The following is a 13,412-nucleotide window of genomic DNA, read 5'->3' on the forward strand; positions in this document are numbered from 1 at the left end:
CACAGGTGATTTTTCTGGCCTGGGCTATATCGCTCTGTTCGAAGTTATGTCGTTGCCTGCTAACTTTGCCAATGCCGCAAGAAGCCTCCATTGTCTCCCGCTGGGCACCTTCAGCCTATAGATATCCCAAGTGAGCCATTTTACCGCGTCGACCTGTACCTCCTTGGCCCATTTCCAACTTCATCCTCGGGCAACAAGTGGGTGGCCGTTGCGACGGACTATACCACGCGTTATGCCATAACGCGGGCCCTCCCTACGAGCTGTGCAATTGATGTGGCTGATTTTCTCCTTCATGAAGTCATACTACATCATGGTGCCCCACGTCAGCTACTCATTGATAGAGGCCGCTGTTTTCTTTCTAAGGTTGTCGACGACCTTCTTCGCTCTTGCTCCACGTCCCACAAGTTCACGACGGCTTACCACCCACAGACAAACGGACTTACCGAGCGTCTCAACCGTACACTTACGAACATGCTCTCCATGTACATGTCCGATGATCACCGGGATTGGGACTGCACCTTACCCTTCGTGACATTTGCGTATAATTCGTCGCGTCGCGATATTACTGGTTATTCTCCGTTCTATCTACTATATGGCCGTGACCCACTCCTGCCTCTTTGACTCGCTGCTACCTTCCGATGCCACCACTACCACATTCTATGCTCACGACGACGTTGTCCGCGCGGCCACAGCACGTCGCATTGCCCGTGACCGTCTTCTGACGTCTCGGACTATCCAAAAGCACCGTTACGACAGTCGTCGTCGGGACGTTTATTTCAGCCCTGGGTCACTTGTCCTAATTTGGTTACCCTCCCGTCGCGTCGGCTTTGCGAAAAACTGCTGTCGCTATACGTCGGGCCATACCGAGTCCTTCGCCAAGTCACCAGCCTCACATATGAGATATCACCTATAAGTTCGACTTCTTCTACACCACCAAGCACTGATATCGTGCACGTTTCGCGACTAAAGCCATATAACTCGCACTGATTTGACACCCTAGGAAGCATCGAGACGATGCTTCTGCCGCCAGGGGTTAATGACACGTACAAGTTTGTGCCGCTGTGGACAAAAGGACGTTGTGAGGTGAAGAGGAGGTTGGAGTGTCTCGACGATCGGTAGATGGTGTTACCCTGACTTTCTGTTCTCTCTCTCTCTCTCTCTCTCTCTCTCTCTCTCTCTAAGACATCATATTAGGGCACAATGCTTTCTTTTTAGGGACCGTTTCAGGTGTGTCAACGCTAAAAAAGTCTTTCATGCCGGACTCAAATCTTATTGATTTGAAAATAAAGTTTACAATGTTGCCTTTATTCTTTTCCCTGTCTATGTAGCCAGGGATAAATGGGGTCCAACTGGAGGGGTAGGAAGCAGCACGCACCCGGCTGCTCCATTTCACACATCTGAAAAATGCAAATTTGCATTCAAAATGAAGGGAAAATGTGAAATATTAAAAAAAAGGCACTTTCGTTGCGCTAGAAATGACGCACACAAGAGGGAAAAAAGAGACGGAACGTTAACAACGAATGCAAGTGACTGCATAAGGTCGTCCTTAATATTTTGAGAGCATATCCGTGCTACAATAAAGATGTTTTTCATTGGAATGCATCATTTTAAGATCATTAACTGGTCATGGTCTAAGTATCATCTCAAGTGACAGTGGACACTTAGGCCCAGAGCCCTAAGTGTGTGGCGTGGCTGTAACTACCTTTGATAGGCACATATGGGGGGCGGTCCAGCAATATGTGGGTCACGTCTCCGTCCGCCACTCCACACGCACGCCTTGTCGAGCTTCCAGGGTGGCTTTAAAAAGAAATGCTTCCGCCTTGGCGTTCTTCGCCACATCACGGCGAAAGCGGTGAAACAAAGTTTCCCAACTTCACAGATGCACAAAATTCTAGTTTAGGGTCTACGGCGTACAAAATTGATGTCGTGGCCTCTACGTCGTATTATACCGCAGATGATCTCTATTATGCATTTCCTAGTTTCTAACCTTGTTACTGAACCGCGTAATGGTGCGTTCTTCTATTGTATGTTCGTGCGCTCGTTTATTTCCAACTTTGCCACTGTAAACTGTCAAGTTGGAACCCACCGAAGTGTGAGTAGAACTTGTTGCTGGGCGAGTTGGTTGAGATCTAATGAATACAATGTTGCGTCAAAAAAGGAAAATAAAGACTTGGTAGGGAGAGTACGAAACAGCGCTCAATCTGTCGTTTCGTACTCTCCCTCCCAAGTCTTTATTTTCCTTTTTTGACGCAACAATGTATCCACTGAAGTGTGTGGAATGGTCCTCTCCATCCCCGTCAATGAAATTCCATGACCGCGATTTGTCGCAACGTTTGTCAGCTCCGCATTTTTTCACAATGACTTAATTTTCCTTTATCACGTTACTTCCGTCTCCTCATTTGACAATCACTTGTGGATGAGGAAGTGGACACGAATCGTCGGCATTTTATTTCTGCTGTAAAATGAAGCAGATATGTGCACAAACGGTCGTAGCACGGGGTAGGCGTGCATTGCAAAAGCTGCCGGCAATGCTCCGCCCGAGCGCCGCTTATCGGCCGCGGCAGAGAGTCCGATGCCTGCCATAGTGCACACGTACTGACAGCAAAAATGAGCGGCGAGGAAGCGCAGGGCGCAACCGGATGCGCGCAGTCCATCCATCCTCAACCCGGCTCGCACTCCGGCCCTGCAAAGGCTCACCGGGGGCCGAAACACGCTTCTTCCAATTTAAATGCACAATGTCCCTTTCGGGAGCAAAGTGGCACTCGCGTTTGTTCGCGGGTGAGGGTGCCAAGCAGTCCTCTTGATAACTATCGATGGGAGTTGTGAATGCCTTTGGGACAGCCCCTCTAATTACAGCTAAATCAAAGGTTAACAAAGTGAAACCAAGACTTAACGGGGCTAAACCAAGCTTTCGCTTTGCATATCCAGGGTTAGCTGAGCTGAGCCGCAGCCAATTGTTTCCTTCCTCCATGAAAGCAACACAGCGCATCAGACGCGTCGGGCACCACGCCACACAGCAGCACGGCGCGCGCAGTAGATCCGCAGCAAATTCCATATCCCAGAATTGAAGTGTATGGCGTCCTGTATCTGCCTTTTGAACGTCGCTATTGGAAATGACAAATAAACGTTCAGCGTACTAGAAGTTACAGCTTGAGTGATATTGTGAACAAACATTAGAAAAAACTCGGAAGCAATATTTTTTTAACTTGTTTGGGCGTAACTAGCGTATGCAACGCGATCCTGTACAAAGGGTGGGGGGATCTCGTTTTGTTCTCGCAACCTGTCCGAATGTTCTCGTTTGAGCGCCCGGATAACGGCTCTGGCTTTTGGCTCAAGGTCACTTGGAGGTCGCCGACAGCGGAAGCTGAAAGCAGTTCACGCTTAAAAATAATGCGAGAAAGTCTTATATGTATTGTATTCGGGTACATATGCCATTAGTGAAAGTAGATGCCGCAGCCTCCGCCACGGTCCCTTTTCCGCATCTTGAGGCGCAAGAACTTCATCGAATATAAGCAACGACACGGCAAGGCGGTCTCCGCAGATTAGGTGATGGACGCGGCTGTCGGGACGCGCCTTTGTGCTCGGCCACCGTCTCGTGACGTTGGCGTCGTCGAGACGGTGGCTTCATAGCTTCACAAAAACGCCGTATGCGGGCTTCCGGGTGCTGCTATTCGCATTATCGCGCATTTACGACAGACAAAATGAGCACGGTTCCTGAGTGTACAGGAAGCGTGGATTCTTATCGAGCACCTGCATTTGATTTTTGGTAATGTATAACAAGCACATGACATATCCAATATACTCTCGAGCCAAGGAAGGCATACAGAAAATGCCTTTCTTTTTTAAATTGAACTGTTATATGAAGTGCCGCCTAAGATTGCGACAATCATTACGAGAGAGAATTGAATTGACAGAAAGCGGAGCTTGGGCAATTGCTCGCTCATTGCCTTCTGCTCTGCACTGGGGAAAGAGGAAGAAGATAATCGTCACATCCCTTGTGAGGTAAAATGAAACGAAAGGGGAAGAAAAGACAACTTTATGCCGTTGGTGAGCACACGTAGCCACCGTATACGCCGAGTGTGCGGTGCTCCATCAATGGAAATACGGCGGTGCCTGTGCCGTCCTCAACTTGCATGCTTACGGGCGAACCACCACGGTAGTAGCTAAGCGGCTATGGCGTTGCGCTGCTGAGCACAACGTCTCGGGTTCAATCCCGGCCGCGATGGCCGCATCCCGTTGGGCGGGAAACGCGTGTGCTTACATTTAGGGCCACGACTGCGGACCAAAGGGGGTCGAAATTGATCCGGAGCCATCTTCCACTGCGGCGTCACTCGTAGTTGTGCAACACACGGGGCAATGTATGCCGTCACGTATTATGGACGTAACCAATTAATTAGAGAAGTCATAATGCTTTCGCATTCAAATCACGTAAGGATACTGAAGTGACTGTCAATTTTTTCTCCTATGGTATCTTCAAGCTTTAAGATTGCTGGAGTCGAAGCTTTCGCTTAAAATGTGCGCGACAAACCAGCGGAACTGAGGCACTTGGCCATTTAGTTAACTAGCCAAGCAGCATACTAGGAGCAGCATAGAAGGGATTATATGTGAGGAGAAAACCTGCGATAATATTGATATACTAAGTAAAGGAAAAGGAAATGAAAGAGCTAGTAAGCTAAATACTTGCTCTGTCCACCAACAGGGCTAGCTAACTTATGTCTTTCTTTAGAATGTGCAGTAACCAATGACGGTTATTGTCAATGTAAGCGAATAGGCGAAGGCTTCTGGAAAGCCATTCGGTCCATTAAAGGAGTGATGCGCTCGAAGCTGTATATTAGTTGCAGTGAGCATATTTAGGTCGCGTTTGTTGTTTCTTATAACGAATACATCTGCAGCGGTAGTGTAGGTGGCTATACAGGAAAGTCGATTCGTCGTGTGTGTTGTCATCCAGCGTGATAGGCGACTGCCAGCCTCCTCTATCGCAGATGCCGCAGAGAGAGAGAGAGATAGAGAGAGAGATAGAGAGAGAGATAGAGTGGCGGGAGATGGAGGAGTTTGTCCTTCACGACCACCCCGCCACCGCATCTCGACCAAGGCATCGAACACCCAGTGACACGTGCCAGTACGCTAAATCAATGAAAATCAAGTAACTCAAAGAAACTGCTGAATGTAATATGCGCCATTCCATTGATAGGTCGGTGTGCTTTAGAGATACCTATGAGCCGACGTTACTATATGGGCAGCTGTTATGTAGGAATTTATTTATTATTACTCAAAACAGGGCAGGCGCGCTTACTGGCACTACTTTGTCGGTCAGCATACTGCAGGGTTTATGAAATGAAGCCCGTTTGTACATATATATATATATATATATATATATATATATATATATATATATATAAACGAGAAGAAAGGGGGTTAACCGAGGGGCCCGATTTTTTTTCATCCACTTTAATTTCCCCTATGTTGTCCTTGGTGTCAGGGTTTGTTGGTTTCTTATGATATGACTATATATATATATATATATATATATATATATATATATATATATATATATATATATATATACAAGTCAAGTTTCATTAAGAGCTTGTGGTTCCCGCGCGCATTATATTTGTTGCATACAAGAAGAATGCGACGCGTGTCAGCGAGCGACGTCTTAATAACACAGTTTATTAACCAGAACACTATAATTAATTGAATAGAACGGACTTTCGAGAAGCCAACAAAAACATCAACAGGTGTTTCTATTTTCTCTTCCAAATGCTGAGTTATGCACTCGTTTTGTTCTAGCATGGCCAATTCAGTTTATATATTTCTGTAGAAGCGAGATTGGCAAGGCGTAAATATACTAAACTGACCGAGATACTTTGTAGTTCTGTGGTAAACATCGCTAAAACAGGATCATAACATGAGAGAAACGGTCACACAGCAACCGTGTCTTTAGTTTCTCTTGTCTTCGTCAACTTTTCGAGCTGTTTGCCGTATTACGTCGTCGCAATGACAAGCCCGGCTAACAGCCATACTGAAATTCGTACTTGCTGATTTTTAAAGGGTGATAGAGGTAAAATACACGTAGGTCTCTAATTTCTCAAATTGTTTTGTAGCGCTTGTTGTGGAGTGTAGGCACTTGCGGTTTCCATTACTGTTGGAAAAACTGCTGTTTCTTCGATGTGTCCGTTGGACGTGTACGGCACATCCGCGTGCCAATCAATACGCTGTTGTTATCATGTGGAGATGTCACTATTGTCCAGCATTGTCGTCCAAGTTTTGCGTGTTGAAGGGTGCCTCGGTTTCCGTGCTCGTTATTCCTCTCACTGCCAATCTGCGGCATGCGTCAGCGTTTAATAACATCCCTATATGCGCATTAAATGTCCCACAAGTGTGGAAGTAGCCGCTCAGTAATGAATTCGCTGTTCATTCGAAGGGCCGTGAGTGCAGTCCAAAGGGCACCGGCGTACAACGCTGTCTTTTGCGTGCTTCCATCACTCTCTTCCTGCTCGCAGGCGCGTTCCTGGTGCCGTACATGATCATGCTGGCGGTGGGCGGCATTCCCCTCTTCTTCATGGAGCTCGCTCTCGGCCAGTACCACCGCAAGGGCGCCATCACCTGCTGGGGAAGGCTGGTGCCCCTCTTCAAAGGCATGTCTCACGCCGTGTACTCTGTAGTTGCTGCCCCGCGGGTAGACGGCGTCTCTTTGAGTGTAGACGGATTCTTGTAATGGGGGGATGCTGTAGATTTCCAGCGAAGCCGTCTCTATCTTTTCTTTTATTGTCTCCACCCAAGCTTATATTCTAGGGCGACACGTGCGAAATTCCTTGCTATTATTTTTCCGGGAAACGCAGATTTTTGAATGACATTGCTCAGTTTGTTCTTTGAAAAAGGACGTCACCACCTATTTGCTGTACGTCTCAAGCGAAATTATTTTTGCAGGGCTGAAGAGCACCTGCGAAAAAAAGAAAGAAAAAAAAACGAAGGAAGTAAGGAAAAGAAATACAAACAAGCCATTTTTGTTATTTGGTTTTATTGCGTGTGTGTGTGGCGACAATTTTGATTGATCAGTAAATTAAATGCTTTTGTGGTATGCGTATTTCAGCGCTAACGTCCGAGAGTCATTTACCATGCATATGCCGTGTTTGATGCTTAATCACTTAGTTCCCAGTCCATGTGGGAAATGTATCCCTAAATAACCGCTCGATATTTTCTGGATGCAGTCTGTTTTCTCTTTACCCGCCGTGCTTGCTCAGTGGCTATGGTGTTGGGCTGCTGAGCACGAGGTCGCGGGATCGAATCCCGGCCACGGCGGCCGCATTTCGATGGGGGCGAAATGCGAAAACACCCGTGTACGTAGATTTAGGTGCACGTTAAAGAACCCCAGGTGGTCGAAATTTCCGGAGTCCTCCACTACGGCGTGCCTCATAATCAGAAAGTGGTTTTGGCACGTAAAACCCCATAATTTAATTTTTTTTATTTTCTATTTTTTGTGTGGTACGCTCTGAATTTTGCGCCAATTTTTCGCAATTGGAGATTCTAACGCTTCGCCGAGTATTAATTTTTTTTACGCCAGCAGTCTTGACAGCTGTACTTCTTTTGTTCATTGTCTGCGACAATACCATGTTTGTCATGTTTCTATGACAATGCCTATAGAACCCGGCGTTTCCAGGAAACCAGTCTGAAGGCAACTCCGTCGCGCCGCGCCGTTGCTTCATCTGTGCAATCCTGTAAATAGTAGCATCCGCCCTCGCAAAGCATCGCTCGAGTAAAAGCGTAACAAGATGGCGCTGCCGCGCGCCAGGAGGAGCCAGTTCGCCACGGCTGCTTGTGCCTCCCGCGACGGGAGCAGGGGAAACACAGGGATCCTCGAGGCGTCACTAACGCGGGCTTCTCCGAGGCAGCAGAAAATGAATTTCCGGCGATCCTCTGCCGCCCATAATCCGTCGGCCATCGTAAGGTGCAGCGTCGCAAGATCTTCGCCCTTGCCGCACCTTCGAGTGTATAGCTCCGTTCGCGATGGCCTCCTTGTTGCCGCTGTTGGTTGATAATGATCCCCCCCCCCCGAGAGAACTCTCCGCGTTCTCCCAGGAATTGCTCCTTGCTCTTTAAAATCCCTCTCAGCCGTCTTTCTTCTTGCCGATCCAACGAATAATAGACCAAGAGACCAGAGTGACTTGCCTTCTGGGGTCCATTATTTGCTCTTCCTTCTCCTCTCTTCTTCGCCGAGCCCACTTGCCGTTTTTATCGATAGCTCGGTCTCACAATAGGGGCGTAATCCTTATGACGGGCTTCTCAAGGAGCGCTGTTGCGCAAACTCTCTGTGTCCCAGCTTCGCATTATTATTATTATTTTGTATTCCCTGGGTTTTCTCTGGCTTTAACCTTATAGGAGTTGGATGGTAATATTCTGTACCTACACCGCTGGTAGCAATCGGCTATCGTCTCGGACGGGTGGTGCACTCCATAGTCCGTGCCGAAGGTGCGAACAAGTGCAGGCTTTCTCTTTAGCATTGTTTGACGTATCTGTTCGTGCGCAGGTCGGAGGTTTCTTATTCGCTCGCAGTTCAATCGGGGAAGAGAAAGAATAGGGTTGCCGGCGGTAGAATGTAATTTTGTAATCACACAGCGACGCGAAGTTCCTCTCGGTTGCGGTTGCCTGGTGTAGCAGCCGGAACATCGAAATTGCATGAAAAGGCCCAGCCAAGTTCGTTTCTCACTCTGTTACCGTTTGCTGCGCCATGTTCCAAGTCCGTTACGCCGTGTTTGCCTTTTTTAGTAACAAACACGTGACCGTAACGAAAACGGCGAGTCTGGCACCGATTGCCCTCTGTCTCGGGAAGTTATACAAAAATGTGCGTACATCCGGAGGCTATGCGCTCGGAGTATGCAGCCGCGTTCGAGCGGAGCACGCGACTGGCACAACACCTCGACAGCGTCACCAAGAAAGTAATGCGGTTCACGCGCAGGAATGAGTTCTAAGTTGCGCACATTTCTCCCGGCGCATGTTTCCGGAGTGCAGGCGTGGGTTACACGGTGGTGATGATTGCCTTCTACGTGGACTTCTACTACAACGTGATCATCGCCTGGGCGCTCTACTACCTGGTGGCGTCGTTCACCACTGAGCTGCCGTGGACCAACTGCAACAACTCGTGGAACACGGAGAACTGCCTCGAGCTGGCCTACGGCCAGCGGCTGCTCAGGCTGCCCGCCAACGAGAGCTCTTCGGCCCTAGACGACGGCGTCGACGGCCGCGACACAAACGCCACCGACGACTCGGACAAGGCGCTCGCCATTGACGTCAGGGCCAACTACACAACGCCGGCCGAGGAGTACTTCACGTGAGTCTGATTGCTTGGCGCCATGGTCAGTGGACGCACTTTAAGCCAACTCACGAGGCCTTTTGTCCATAGCCAAAACTTGATTGTCTTGTAGATATTGATGTTGGAAACGAATTTGATTGATTGATTGATTGATTGATTGATTGATTGATTGATTGATTGATTGATTGATTGATTGATTGATTGATTGATTGATTGATTGATTGATTGATTGATTGATCGAGCGAGCGAGCGAGCGTTTTCGCCTTCATCGGAACGCGGGCGCAAATAAAACCAGTGACATCGTGCGCAGCATCTGGACGTCATAGGAATTGAGCCATGATGGCGCGTGTTGGCTGTTTTTCACAGACATTTTGAGCTATAATGCGAACTACATGCAGAACATTTATCACAAGATCGTCTTTATACCACATGAACTGCCGCTGCCACACAATGAGATTAAAGCAACGCTAATACGAGATTTTGCAGCTCAGCTGTAGATCTTATAGGTCCTGCGAGTACACGTCATGTGGCGTTTGACGTATGGTGTGGCTTCTCTGGAATCTGCATCCGACGACCGTGTACAATTCTATTGCATGATGGCGTTTTTAATAAGAAAGATCATTGCGATTTCGTATGGAGAGAGAGAATAAAGATTTATTTTAAAGAAAAGCTAGTAAGAAATTCTTGCTCGATGAGTGGGGCCCTCAGTCCAGGGCTACGCGTGCCCGCTGAATCAGCCGTTGCTGCCCCTGCCGGCTTGAGCTGAGCAGCGCAGACTTGGGTGGAAGACCTGAAGGATTAGGGCATTGCCATGTAGAGTGGTATAGCGTGGGTTTGGTACCACAGTAAGGACATTAGGAAGGGCTGGGATGAAAGAGGTGTAGCATGTACACGACAAGGAAAGGAATTGGTCTGCAGTTGTCGTCAGGCAGCGGCATCTGCCCTATTAAGAGCAGGATGAGGATGGATATAGATATGGCGGCCCTGTTGGCAGTATTCGAACGTCGCGGTCTAGTGTGCGGGTTTTCTTATTGCGTCATCTGGGTCGGGCAGCTCTTCCGACGGTGCCCTGCCGGTCAGACCTTGGGCGAGCGCATGAGCGCATTCATTGCCATGGAGAGAGGCGTGTCCAGGCGGACAGACGATACGCACCTTGCGTAACGCGGAAGGAGAGGATTCGATGTGTGTGTGTGTGTGTGTGTGTGTGTGTTGCTACAGCATCTGCATTCGCCTGGTACAGAGAAGCTTATATACTGTATGCACTACAGGAGGGAAGAGTTCTTTTGTTTCGGCAAGGTGGTTCGACACACTGTAGGGTAGATACGTATAGTACAGCGCTGGTCATGTGTGCAAGTGTTCTTTGTCTTCATCTTTTCGCGCTATTTAATCTTGCTCTATGGAACTCCTCTAGGAATGTTACAGACGGCTCGATGGAGAAAAGGTAGACATCTATGGCCACATACTATGTTACATTTGTTGACATGTATAGTATATGAAATGACGCATACACGTGTGCACACATCCGTACATACATCTACGCATCCACGCGCGCGAGTAGTACATACATACATACATACATACATACATACATACATACATACATACATACATACATACATACATACATGCATGCATGCATGCATGCATGCATGCATACATACATACATACATACATACATACATACATGCATACATACATACATACATACATACATACATACATACATACATACATACATACATACATACATACATACATACATACATACATACATACATACATACATACATACATACATACATACATACATACATACATACATAAACTGAGAGCACAATATTCGAATGGTCATCCTCCTCGTCTCTACATACACACATGCATCGTGGAATCCGTGCGAAGTCGTGAAGCGATTAATCAAACGCTATAAATTTGCCGGTTTAATTGTCGCGTCTTTGGCATAAAGGCAACTGGCGCGCGCGCTCACGTGCACCTCGTGCCATACGCAGTGTGAAACACGCGGCGATCATCTCGAAGAGCTAGTCGGCATCGGCACGATCGAAGTACACGCGCGGTTCTAGCCTTACGGTTGGAACATCGGGCTTCTGTGCTGGGGGCTCATAGTTTCTATCCCACCGTCGGGCACGTAATTCAATATTTATTTTTTAAGCGTGAGCTATTCGACACGATAGCATCACACTAAGCAACCACGATCAGGAAAGTCCGGGAGCGTGCGCCAAGAACTTTGTAGGAAACAGGAGCAAGCGTGAAGATTTAACTGCGGGGCGTCATGTCCCGAATCGGCCCAGTGAGTCGACACGATTCCTTTTGACTGCCTGTCCTCTCCGGGGTTCAGGGCACATTCGTGAGTCCACGAAAGGTGCTTAATTTGGCAGGAGCTGGCACTCATTTGTTACACCGTAGAAGACAGTGTCCGCCTGGCCACACAGCCAGGCGCGAGCCGCGGTTACGGTGCTCGCGGGTGAGCGAGAACCCTGAAGTGGAAGCACGACGTGCAGCCCTTGCGCAGGGGGAGCGAAAGGAAGTGAGCACGCAAACAAAATAATCGTGCGAATCTCGCACACGCGTCTGACGCATGCGTTGACCCAGTACGTTCTCAGTGGTTCTCATGTATACACGCAATAGCGCTTACATCGCAATATCTTCGATTATATGCACACATATCTACAACGTGTGGGTATTTGCTTGTGCGCTTGGCGCAGCTTATATACCAAACATACCGTGTTCAATCAAGCTTCCCTTTCCTCTAAATCTAACTATGTGTTAATCTGGTCTAATTATTGAACGACGCATTATTATTTCTTTTCCAGCTTTCTTATTCGCGTGTTTCGTTTCACTTATTATACTTTTATTATTTATTTACTTTCTTTAAGTCGTCCAATTCGTGCCCCCTCCCCATTTCTTTTTCTTCTCCCCTATTGCTTGTCTTACGCGCTTTCAGCTTAGACGAATTAATCATTACAACAAAATGATTAATTAATTAATCGATTGATTGATTAATTAATTTTATATCTTCGTATTGAGTCCATGCGATGTTTGAGGCTCGACAACAACCGATTGACTCTAGGAACGGCATTCTTTGGCAATAAATCCAGCTGAACGGACCTCTTTTCAGACACCTTACAAGAACTCATTTTACAGCACTCAGGTGTAGCGTAATGTTTATTGGCACGAGACGTACTTTACAAACAAACAAACAAACAAACAAACAAACAAACAAACAAACAAACAAACAAACAAACAAACAAGCAAGCAAAGAAGCTAATAAGTTCACACCTTGAACGCGAAGTTCGAACTTGTTTCCCGCGGGTAAGAATGTCGGTAGATAATTTCACAAATTTTCCCCATTTCTTGTATATATGTAAATGCCAGAACAAACGAATGGCTAATGTTGTTTGCGCGTAACCGATCCATTGCGGAGGAGCTGCACGATCAACGAGCACTCTGAGACCCCTCGGCCGACAATGTGCGCAGCGTAGGAAAGAACGCTTTCCCGAGTGATTTGCGCAATTGCTATAGACGCTCGCGATTGTTTACACAAGTTTTCTTTTTTCTTTTTGATGACATTTGTATATATAGTGTGTGTTTTTATATGCATCTGGGTAACCTAGACATGACGTGTCGCGCGACACAAATAATTATCATGTCTTTGTATGTTACATAACGAAACTGGCGGCAGTGATTACAAATATAAACATTCTTCAACCAAGCATCTGTATTAAAAAATAAAAAGAAGAAAAATTACTCAGCTTTGCATTCCTCAACTCGTGTGCGAAGATCGCTTTCTATGCAACGAAGACCGCGGCAGTGAAAAACCTAAGCAGGAAGAAAAATGCGAAAATGTGGTGCACCGCATTATTTACAAAACCATGTCCATGGTTTTGCTAGATGCAAAAGTGTCTCCTGAGGAACGAAGTGAAACGGTGCAAAAAATAATAATAATAACAAAAGAAGACAGTAACGTAGCCAGCAATTGAACAGTACTCGGGCCGTGTTTTGAAGGAAATAAACGCCATCGTCGTCGTCACAATCATTATCATCATATCTGCGATGGAAATGTACTTCGAACGGAACTGCTCTTTT

General features: G+C 47.1%; 1 protein-coding gene across 1 annotated transcript in view; it reads left to right on the forward strand.

Moving 5' to 3' along the window:
• The window catches only part of DAT (Sodium-dependent dopamine transporter), a 106,636-nt gene that overhangs the window by 30,652 nt on the left and 62,572 nt on the right, over window positions 1–13,412 (forward strand). The window contains exons 2-3 of the mRNA XM_050169735.3: window positions 6,504–6,638; window positions 9,010–9,328. Coding sequence (XP_050025692.1) covers window positions 6,504–6,638; window positions 9,010–9,328 — 454 coding nt within the window. The remainder of the gene's footprint in view (window positions 1–6,503; window positions 6,639–9,009; window positions 9,329–13,412) is intronic.

Source organism: Dermacentor andersoni, chromosome 3 (assembly GCF_023375885.2).
Source record: "Dermacentor andersoni chromosome 3, qqDerAnde1_hic_scaffold, whole genome shotgun sequence".
Classification (NCBI taxonomy): domain Eukaryota; kingdom Metazoa; phylum Arthropoda; class Arachnida; order Ixodida; family Ixodidae; genus Dermacentor; species Dermacentor andersoni.